General features: G+C 34.6%; 1 protein-coding gene across 1 annotated transcript in view; it reads left to right on the top strand.

Annotated features, from left to right (window-relative positions):
- The window catches only part of LOC145688223 (2-hydroxyacyl-CoA lyase 2-like), a 55,776-nt gene that overhangs the window by 32,352 nt on the left and 11,209 nt on the right, over window positions 1–12,215 (top strand). Inside the window, exons 8-10 of the mRNA XM_081762133.1 lie at window positions 3,783–3,941; window positions 5,000–5,133; window positions 5,941–6,214. Of these exons, the coding sequence (XP_081618259.1) occupies window positions 3,783–3,941; window positions 5,000–5,133; window positions 5,941–6,214 (567 nt within the window). The remainder of the gene's footprint in view (window positions 1–3,782; window positions 3,942–4,999; window positions 5,134–5,940; window positions 6,215–12,215) is intronic.

Here is a 12,215-nt window from a genome sequence, read left to right as displayed (position 1 = left end):
ATATTTCATTTCATCCGCGTCCCTTATTGTTCTTTCGTAGGACATTCCCATTTATGTGGAATGGGACAGACTAAGCGAATGACCAAAGAGGAAGAAAATGAGTTAATGAATGTGTATAAGCATCATTACACGGAGAAGTCAGTGATGGCAAAATAGCATTGTGCAAGAACATAAAATTTCATTTGAGAATGGAGAAGTTTAAGGATGCTTGTGTGCATTGTTAGGTTAAAAAGTAAGCGATCATTATTGTTAGAAAAAAAGAACTAATGTTTTAATGTGTCCCTGAGGATAATGCTAGTGGAATGATAACGCAACAATCGTTGGGATCAAAGAAGAAAAAAAAAAAAATAAACAGATAAATTCAGAAAAAAGTTGTATCATTCAGAAAATAAATTTACATAATCGTCATGAAAACAGCAATTAATATTTACTGTTAGGATATTGTTTTGAAAAGGGACTTGATAGAAGGTAGAAGAAAAGAAGAAGAGGGTGAGTTCGGAATTTTGTAGTTTGCAACCACTGGCAACGACTCAGAACTTCATTCCTTTTTCACTGATATTACGATGTGTGTCCTGTCAATAATTTTATCAACAAGTGAGATAGAATCTCTGCAGTCAATATTTATTATTCATCTGTGCATATTTAATGAACAGTTAGCAGCATTATTGTTCAGTTTTGGCTGTGGAAAAAAACAATTTAGTTGCTGGCAATTTCGGTGCATACTATAATCATAGGACTTCTTGTTTGTAAGTGCTCTTTTCAACATTTTGTGTAGTATGTGAGATCTTTTCTGAAATAAATTCCTATAGTCGACATTGCATTGAAGCCGTGAGGAAGAACTTGGTATTAAATTCATGTAAAATCCACAATTACAGTAATCCCTTAAAAATATGTGGTATTAGGTAGAGTTTGTATTGAGGTTTAAGCAGCACTACCATTTTATTGGAATTCGTAATAAAGCTTAGTGCTCTGAGAAATTATCTATATATTAAAATGCTAGGTTTATATGTTTGTCGCCAATCCTTTCGATAATGAGATCTCGAAAACCACACGTGCTAGAAACATGCCGTTTTCGCTGGTCGATTCCAAATTTCGTGTAGATTGTCCAGTTCTCATTCAAATTTTCAAAAACCGTGTCGTTATTGTTCTATTCAACATTTTAGGGGCCGTTTTGAGCCCATAAGATTAACATTGTTGCAGGTCAAAACGATGGTGAGGCAACCAGTAGATAAGTTACGTATGGCGGGTTGACGGACATTGCAGGAGCTTTACGATCTTATGGTACAATTTGTACGTACCACACGGGTGTTTTCTGGAATTTTGCGTTATAACTCTCCTATTTGAGCTTCGTCGTTCGCTTTTTTTTTATTATTATTATTTATTTATTTATTTATTTCAAGTTTAGAGGCATTGTTAAACACGTTACGTATAGTTTCACGCCTTCCTGCGTCTAGACATAGGAAGTGATGACGTCATAACTTTAAAAAATATATATTTTCTTTTGTTAGGCCTATTTTCATTATTTTTGGCGAGCTTACTTTTGCACCTAGATGATTGAAGTTTTGACAAACATTCATTCCACCGAGTAGTATTTATCAGATTTTATTTTGATCTCTGCGTTAGCACAGGGGGGTTCAGAGGGTCAAAAATGTTTAAAAAAGAAGTATTTTTTAACAAAAAATCCTTTTTTGCTATTTTTACGCCTCAGATACATGATGGAGACATGTGAATGGTACCGTTTGAAAGGCAGTTCTATTCTGAAGAGAATGATGGGCAAACCATTATCCTAGGATGAATATAGATGTCTCAGGAAATTTTTAACCTGAGATCCTGAAAAAAATTGATTTTGGTTAGGCCTATTTTTTTTTTTTTTTTTTTTTTTTTTTTATGGCAGGCTTACTTTTGCACCTAGAAGACTGAAATTTTGTACAAACATTCACTCCACTGAGTAGTGTTTATCAGATCTCTGCGTTAACACAGGGAGGATCCAGAGAAGCAAAAAGTTTAGAAAAGGGATATTTTAACCAAAAAATCTCTTTCTTCGCGATTTTCCCGCCTCAGATACATGATGGAGACATGTGAATGGTACCGTTTGAAAGGCAGTTCTATTCTGAAAAGTGATGGATGAACCATGATTCTAGGATGAATATGGAAGTCTCAGGAATTTTTTTTCAGGGTCAGGAGATCAGGGTCTTTTGCGGTAATCTGGGGCATTGTGGGAATTATTGATAAATATTTTCCCGCCCTTACTATTCAAGGTAGAAGCTTGAAATTTGGTACACATATTCATTTTACCAAGTAGTATTTATCAGATTTTTTCAGATCTCTACGTTCACATAGGGCCGTTCCAGAGGTGCCTAAAGTGTGACAAAAAAATCCCCGGAAATTTCCCCTTTCCCATCAATTTTTCCCTCTCCTGGTATATGGTATGAGAATATAAGTGATACCATTTGAAAGCCTGCTCTATTCTGAAGGGAATGAGGTATAAACCATGATCCTAGAATAAATAGTGACGATGCAGTAGCTGCTTGACTGAAAATCTAAAAAATACCCCAAAAACCCAAGCTCTCAAAATCTGAATTGCAAAACCTATTGCATGCTGGCAACTTCAAAGGCTTCAAGAGACGAAATGAGGCGTATCGGACGGATACGGATTTATTAGAAAAAATATTTCCACTTGATATCGTGTTACTTCTTCAAATTTGCTACAAACTCACACCAACATCTATACACACCAATTCACCTCCTTTGTGAGTCTCCTATCCTTTATTTGTGTGAGTAAGGAGACATGCACAGTGGGAAGGAGATCCATGCTCATAACAGAACGATGCGCTGAGTAGACAGCGCAGGTTTAGCTAGGGTATATTAATAATGGTGGTGGCTAGTCATCCTCGTGTTTTAAGTTAATTCAACAATTATGATACCCGGAACCGGTGATAAGATTCCTTAATCTAGCTTTCTGGGACTCGAGATACTGTGGTGGGGAAGAGTCTGTACTTCAAAGAGTTTATGTTGCATGAAAGCATAAGCATCCTTCAACTGTACCGGATTCAAGTCTGGGTCGCAGTGCAGAGCCCACGTTAATAGTACATCCTGTCCTTCGTAACTTAGGCATTTCATAAAAACCTAAAACAAAACAAAAAATAAAGATACTGTGCAGTTTAGAAGTGAAATTATTGATGACTCCAGGTAGCAATAGTTCTTTAGCCAAATAAGTTTTTATTATTATTATGTACAGTGATTTGTATATCAAGTAATAGATAGTGCAAGTAATAAGTTTTATAATAAACGAATGTTTTGTTATACGTAACTCCTGTTTTATGTTCATTTTGTGGACATGAAATTCCAGGACCTACGCAAGGTATCCATATAAATTTTCTTTCGTAATTTGGTTGTTAATTGATTTGTTGTGCTTACCACAGTACCTTTCAAAATTGCACAAAATAGAGTTCGCGTGACTTAGATCGTAAGTTGATAGAGGATTATAAAATGAAGAACTCCTGCGTTAAAACACAGAGATTAGCTGAAGGACATAGTTGCTGGTAGCTTTTCAGTTTGTGTTAACCTGCAAGTGACTGTGAGACTTACGACAATGATTTAGTAATAATATAAACATAGCTAATGATTTAGAAAGTTGACGTTGATATCGACATAGACATTAACAAATTATTCTTTTCTGGCAATAGTTTCATTTAGTGTTGGCGGCTTTGTCCTTCCTGAAAAATTTCTCTTAAGTACTTTAGCGATAAATCTATTATAACAAAGTATTATTGTCTTTGCAGAATGCAGGAATTTATTGGAAACCAACTGTTGCTGTAAGAGGAGATGTTGGATCCTTCATCCATGAATTATCCATTGTTTTGGCAGACTACAAATGTGATCCCAGCTGGATTGATACGTTAAAAGAATGGGATAGGGAGAAAGAGAAAACTAATGAAGAGGTACTTTTGGTATATTTAAATATGTTGTTTGTGTATATTTAATAATTAAGTCGCCAGTTTGAAATGAAATGAATCCAAAATAATGTTTGAAGGAAAGCAGAAGGAACTACTACTTGAAAATCACGTATATTAAGGTATACACACGTATACAGTGTAGGTTTTAATTATTTAATGCGTTCGAAAGAAAAATGTACTTGTTCCTTTCTCTAAGCCAGCAATTCAATTAATTTTGGTGTGTGAATAAATTAATCTGATATGTATTATGCAATAAAATTATTTAGTTATCAGGATTTAAGATATATATATTATCTCTCCAATAACCATCTAAAAGTATATTTAAATTAAATGAAAATAAGCTTTAAACTGAGGCGTAAAATGTATTATTCGAAATGGAAAATATATTTCCACATAATGTAGCATTAGACATAATTTTTTTTAGAAAACTAATGAATTGCACTCAATGTAATTTGATAATGCATCATGAGTCCTAAGTGTCTTGAGGGAGTGCTTTCCTGTGTGCGTGATTTCAGGTTTAATCCCGCTGGGGAGGTTTACATTGGATAAAACCGAGCAGTGGTTTGCGCTGTACTTTATGCAATAGATTCCATTTTATATAACTTTAGTGATAAAGAGACGATAACTAAATCAGTCAATGAATCAGTATCGGACATTGCATTCATAGGTAGACAATCAATCCTGGAATAAAAAGTACTTTTTCTCTGCAATAAATTATTGAGCAATTTAATGAGTATTATTCAGCTTGTTCGTTAACCCTTCTTCAGTCTCTGGATCAGTAGAATTAAACGACTGCATAAATATCAATATTTTCTTTCCTAAATCGCTGATCTTTTCTTCATTAAAACAAACTATTGTCTCTACATTAAGGTAATTTTTAAAAAAAATGTTTATTTATTTATTTTTGTGCTGATAAGTTAATAAAGAACAAAGGCTATTGTCTAACAAACTTGAGTTAACTATGTTGTGTGAGATTTTGTACTGTAACTGAATTGGATATCTCAAAGTCCTATTTTCTCTTTATGTTGTTGTTATATTTACAGATGGCTCAGAAAGCAACTGAGGAGCATTTGAATCCAATGAAAGTTCTGTATGAATTGGAGAAGGTCTTACCGGATGACGCTATTCTAGTTGCAGATGGAGGAGACTTCGTAGCTACTGCAGCCTATATATTAAGGTATGAACTTTGCAAGATCGTACGTCTTAAAGAAAGAAAAAAAAAAAAAAAACCTCATGCATAAAATATTTTCAGTATGATTATCCAAAGCACTAATATATTGTGAATGTACATTGATGCTATTTTGACTGAGACAAAGTGATACATTTTCTTAATCATATGTTGGTAGTTTCAATAAAAAACAGTTGACAATGCTCCAAGAACATTGCCAGAACGAACTTAAAAAGAATGGAGATATGGAGCGGTGTCATTTTTCCTAAATGTAAAAGTAAATCTTTTTACGCGCACCTTCTTCTCTTTCTCGCAAAAATTGGCAAAATATCATCTCTCTATGACTTACAGTTCTCGAGATATGGCTGCTTAAATATCTACTAATTCGAACTTTGTGGGCCAATATCTGGGAAACGGTGGCCTGTTGGCCAGTAGACAGGTAATCAGTGGCCACCGGTTACTATTTGGTACCAAAATTTTTACCATCCTTTTAGATATTGAGCAACACCAATATGATCACTCTATGACTTACGGTTCCCGAGATATGGCTTCTTAAATCTCTGGAAATCGGCCTTTTTTTGGCCAATATCTCGGTAAGAGTGACGCGAAAAATTTTATCACTTTCTCTGATAGTTTTTAATGCTGTATCCAATGCAGGATTCAAAATTGAAAAAATCACAAATAACAAACAGACGGACAGACAGACACACAGACATAGATAATTCCGTAACGAACTTCTTAAGTTCGTTGAACATGTAGAATGTATGTATTGGGCGCAAAACTATCAATTGATTTTTTAAAATGTATATATTGCAGACCTCGAGGACCACTTATGTGGCTTGATCCTGGAGCCTTTGGTACATTAGGCGTTGGAGGTGGTTTTGCTTTGGGCGCAAAATTATGCCGTCCTGAGTCTGAAGTATGGATCATTTACGGGGATGGATCTTGTGGATACAGTATCGCAGAATTTGATACTTTTACACGCTTTAAATTGCCAGTAATGGCTATTGTGGGCAATGATGCTGGATGGACACAGATAGCCAGGGAACAGAAGCCTCTGTTTGGAAGTTCTGTTGCATGTGATCTGGTGGTAAGTATTATTACTTTTGAGGTACTAACGGAAAGCATATTTAAGAAAAGTGCCGAGAAGGTAGCAACCTTAAACAACTCATTAAATGTAGGGATCGAGATTAGTACCCAGATTACTAAAATTTGGTTGACCTAAATGGTGTTGCTATTCTATTGTCCAAGGTAGAAACAGGGCCGTAGCTAGAGATCCTTACACTCACCACACCAAGCTTTTTATTATTATTATTATTATTATTATTATTATTATTATTATTATTATTATTATTATTATTATTATTATTATTATTATTATTATTTTATTTTTTATACATATAAGAGAAGCAGCTACATTGTTGTTACGCTATGCTGAATTTTTATCAAGCTGCTTGGACAGACCATTACGTGTACGAGCTGTTTTCAGAAGGCTTATTTTGGATTTTTTGTGAAACTTGACAAAACTACTTTTGGTTGGTATACAGATCCACGTGGTAATCAGTTATGGAAATTTACAGTAGGTACAACTATTTGTAACGTTTCATACTATCGATATTAAATGAAATTTCAAGACATTTGGAACTATGTGCTTTTAAAATGTTCGAATTGGGTGACAGCATTAATTTCCACTAATAATCGTAAACTTTTATAATTTTATTCTGTATGTCACCACACAAATAGCACTTTAATTTCGATTCTTTTAATAGGACTATCAGCAATTAAACGTGTTGAACTTGTTAATGATAGACTTTCTTTTATTACTCTTAAGCGTCGGTAATGTGATACTATTGTTTTAAATGTACATACCCCAACAGAAGATAAGGATGACATTATAAAATATACTTTTTAAGAAGAAGTATCACGGGTATTCGATTAAGTCTCGCGATACCATATGAAAATTCTATTAGAGAATTTCAATGCAAAGGTAGGGCGACAGGATGTTTTCAAACCGGTTATAGGGGAAAAAGTCTGCATAAGGAAAGTAACGACAGTGGGGTTAGTTTCGTGAACTTTGGAATATTCAAAAAGCTTATCGTGAAGAGTACAAAATTCCCACATTGTGACGTTCATAAATACACATGGACCTCGCCAGATGGAAGAACACAATCAAATTGATCATGTTTTAGTAGATAGAACACAGTCTAGCATGACTGATGTTCGCTTGTTCAGAGGACCCGACTGACACTGATCACTATCTGGTAGCAGCAATAATAAGAGAGACAGATTATTGTTGAATAAAGAGAATATTCAACATCTGGAAACGGAAAGGTTTAGTTTAAAGAAATTAGAGGAGAACCAGGCAAGAGGGAAATATCAGATTGAAGTTTAATAAATTATCGTTTCTAGAATGTTTTGAGAGCTCTAATGTTGAGGATACTTGGGTTCAAATTAGAGATAGCATTAAAATTTCAGCAAGAGAAAAATAGGGGGCACGCGGTAATATGTAGGAACACATCATAATTCGACCAGGAATGTACCAAACTAACGGAAAAGGGAAAATAGCAAATCTGCGTTGACTACAAAATCCGAACGATATAAGTGCACTAAATTTCGTTGACATCAGACGGGAAACTTCTAAAATGTTTAGAAGAGAGAAACGCGATTTTTTGAAAGATTAAATTAATGAACTTGAAGATAATGAAGAAGTAAAAGAAAAAATCGAGACATGTTCAAGATCATCAACGAATTTAAGAAATGGTATCAGCCTCGTGCGTATATATTAAAGAGAGACGACGGAACAATTCTTACTGATGCAGATAGCATTTTGAATAGATGGAAAGATTTCTTTGACGATTTGCTTAACACGCAGTCAAAAACTAATGTTCGTGTGCCGTGTATGTGGGTTATCATGGGGTTATCTCGTTTCCTCCCACTTTCTTCATTCCACCATTTCATTCATCACTCATCATCACCGTCTCCTTTAGCCTAACCGGCATAACTGTGGGACGTAAAACTCCAAGATTTCATTTCATTTTTTTAATATTCGTGTGGAAAGAGAAATGTACAGCAGAACCATAAATTTCAGAGCCTATCCGAACAGAAGTAGAAGTTGCCATAAAGAAATTAAAGAAGCACAAATCTCCGGGTGTAAACGAAATTCTGGGTGAGTTAATTTTAGCTAGAGGGGAAAATTGTGGAACAAGATACACAAACTCATGCTCCTTATCTTGAACAACGAGGAATTACGAGAAGAGTAGAAAGAATGAATCATTGTTCCAATTCACAATAAAGGCGACAAAGCGGATTGTAATAATGCTGACTTCAATTTTCGCCTATTCAAGATTCGCCTAATAACCTCAGGCAATGGAATTTACAGATGTTAACTTAAGAGAAAGTGTAGGCGAATGTTGAATTCAAGATTTGCCCAATGCAAAATTATGTTGGTAGTACTGATAAGAAATGACACAAAAAAGTGCTCAGATATCCGCTTTAAACTTTACCCAATATGGCTACCATATCTAATTTAGTCACCGCCGTCGCTTAATCTTGTATCTGCTTCTTTCGAGCGTATTTTTCTGATTTTTTTTTTTTTTAACTCTCATAAAGAAGACCGATATCATTAACCAGACAACATTTTTAAATTCATGAAAATACAGGAGGAAACATGGATGAGTGATACTGTTTTTGCGTGAATTTTCACGAATTGACACGGCTTGGTTTCAGAAAGGGGAGAAAACTTGTTAGAAACTACTCAAGAGATAAACAGTTAATTACAGCAGGTTGTGAGTAATATTCAACAATCTACTGGGAATCCTGAAGGACTAGTAAAAGTGGAATAACATTTCTAATTACACTTTTATGCATCGCATGATTGTGACGCACTCGCTTTCTGTCGATATTTCACATACAAAAGACTTATTTCACACCAGTCACTCATCCCTCAGTTTTACCCGTAAGAGCAAGTGCGAGCAAACGACACGTATTGAAGGTGTACATAAGGAGCAAATTTGGCTGGAGCAAGATATTCCAGCAATTGATTGGGGATCTGAGGAGACGATGAAGAACCCTACCCAACTACTTGTTTGGACATACCAGCACCAAACTCTTCTCTGAAGCTAGTGTATTGAAAATGTAAAGCTCGCATGTACTTAAAGTTTATTCAACGAACCTTCTGATCTTGATGTAAACATTGCAGAATTGTAATACTTCGCTAGTCATCGGATGATTGGCTATCGGTCAGCTTTTCTTTCGAGAAGCACGTGCTTGTATTCTGTCGTTCACATATTTCCTGCGCGTGACTATATTGTAAACTGTGATTCGCACGTAAGGTGGCTCAAAGTCACTTCCTACGCATGCGTATTCTCCTTTATTGCATTAATTCAATTTAGTCTTGGAGATAGAGTGTTGTTTCTGTTATTTAATTGTAAGGAAATTGCGTTTCTGATAATGAGCCTTATAAGCAACAAAACATTGAAAAACGGCTTACTTGACAATGAACTATTTTCTTCTCTCACATGAATGTTCCAAGCCTCTTTAACCAATAAAATTAAACAATCACCACGTGTATTTGTTTACATGAGGTACTAAACGTTCCTTGAATAAATTATAGTTCAACTGTTCATGTTCGAGATTGTTTTACTCAGACATGTGCGTTAGTTGTAGGGAAACAAAATTTTGAAGGAAAAAAAAAAAAAAAAAAAAAAAAAAAAACAGAATGGAAGTGACGTGTTGGCGTTATTTTAGTGTTGAACTACTTCGAATTATACGTTACTTTTGTGAATATTTCGAAGTTCCTTCTTTCGTTTTCTTTTTAGTTTTTCAGTGTAATAGGTAACCATTTCTGTTCTGAAAGAAGTAGTTTATTATATGAACCCTAAATTACTAAAATATAAACACTCTCCTTAAAATTCGTTGTTTCAGCGATTGTTTTCATCTGAAGTAGCAGTGAGTTTGATCCAACCGGATCGTTATGTCCCAACAGTGCACCGTGCCAGGGATGGGTTAATTTTGTGTCTTTTATATACTATAAATTATTTCTATCGTTTATAAAAAAACTGAATTTTGCTCAACGTTTTCCCAACAGACTATTTTGCTAAATAAGTTATGTTCCGTATAATGTCCCATATTTTGTATATATAAATTGTAATTATGGCATCTTGACATATTTTCTTTAATTTTTTTACTTATATAAATATTATATGTATAAAAATATAAGGAAATCAGAAAAATACGCTTGAAAGATATACAGATACAAGATTAAATGATACAAGTCTTCTCTATCATTTTTTAACTTTATATCTACCTGAGCTACAAAGATGAATTATATATTAAACAAAAGACATTTTAATTACAAAATATTTTGTTATAAGTTCCAAGACTGTAGAATTGAACCGAAGTTAAGAAATCAAGGAAAACATGATTGTTCTACAGACGGTGGCGGTCAAATTGGAAATGGAAGCCATATTGGATGAAGCGCAAGAAGGATATTCGGGGACTTTTAGGATATTACTATAATTGATGAAAGGAAATTACGTGCAATTTTCATTAAGCTACTAATTTTTGCTGAGTTTGTCAAATTTTTTTCCCTACATACTGGACTATTCAATAAGAGCGCGAAAATAGGAAAGGTTAACTATTAATCAGGTGCAGGACTACCAACGTATGCGAGCTAAACCAAGTTTTTAAAAAAGTTCAACTTTCGCCTAATAAGAAAATTAACTCTGTGTCATTGCTTTGAGTGGCGTTTGCATAGCTAGGGGCATTAGGTGAATCTTGAATAGGCGAAATTTGAAGCCTCGGTAATAATTTTCGAGGCATTTCTTTTGTGTCAACATTCTATAAAAACATCTCAAACATTTTATTAGCAAGATTAATCCCATATGCGGATGAAATTATTGGAGATCATTAGTGTGGATTTAGACGAAATCAATCAACTATGGACCAGATATTTACCATTCGGCAAATACTCGAAAAGAAATGGGAATACAACACCCCGGTACATCAATTATTTATTGATTTTAGAAAGGCTTACGATTATATTAGGATAAATATTATACAACATTCTTGCGAAATTTGGAATACCGAAAAAAGCTAATTAGATTAATTAAGATGTGTTTAAACGAATCCCAAAGTAAAGTCAGAATAGGAAAATTCCTTTCCACGAGCTTCCTCGTCGAGAATGGCGTTGTCGTCATTGTTATTCAACTTTAGTCTGGAGTACGCTATAAGGAAAATCAAAGATAGCAACCAGGGTATTCACACTAGAGCTGAATGGTATTCACCAGGTTATGGCGTATGCTGATGATGTAAATCTGATAGGAGAAGATAGCAGAACAATAGATAGAAATGCAGAGACATTATTAAATGATTGCAGGTTTAGAAGTAAATGCAGAAAAGACTAAATACATTGAAGTTCACTGGGATCGTAATACTGCAAATTGTGAATTCGTCAAAGTATCAAATAATATTTTCGATAAAGTTAATACTTTCAAGTATCTAGGATCAATATTAACAAACCAAAACCATATCCACGAAGAAATTAAATGTCGACTGAAAGCAAGGAATTCGTGATGTCAGTTCAAAATCTTTTGTCGTCGCGAATTCTGTCGAGGAATTTGAAGCTCAAAATATATAAAACGATAATCATGCCTGTTGTTCTGTATTGTTACGAAACATAGTCGCTTATTTTAAGGGAAGAACGCAAACTGAAAGTATTTGAGAATAAAATCTAGAGATGAATATTCAAACTCAAGGGGAAGGGCAATCGGAAATGGCGGAAACTTCGTAACGAGAAACTGCATAATTTACACTCCTTACAAAACATTGTTAGGGTCATCAATTCTAGGAAGCTCAGATGGGCAGGTCATATAGCGAAATGAAAGAAAGCAGGAATGCTTTCAACGTTTTGACTGGAAATCCAATCGGAAAACTTGCATTAGGAAGACCTAGGTCAATATTAAGATGAATCTCGCAGAAATAGGAATACAAAGTAGAAACTGAATTCGGTTGGGTAAGAACAGAAGTCATTGGAGAGGTTTTATGAACGCGGCATAGAAACTCCGGGTTCTATAGGCCATAGAGTTAGTTGT

This window comes from Thermobia domestica, chromosome 6 (genome assembly GCF_964235325.1).
Source record: "Thermobia domestica chromosome 6, izTheDome1.hap1.1, whole genome shotgun sequence".
NCBI lineage: Eukaryota > Metazoa > Arthropoda > Insecta > Zygentoma > Lepismatidae > Thermobia > Thermobia domestica.
Note: the sequence above shows the minus strand (reverse complement) of the source record. Positions and strands in the feature narration are given on the sequence as shown.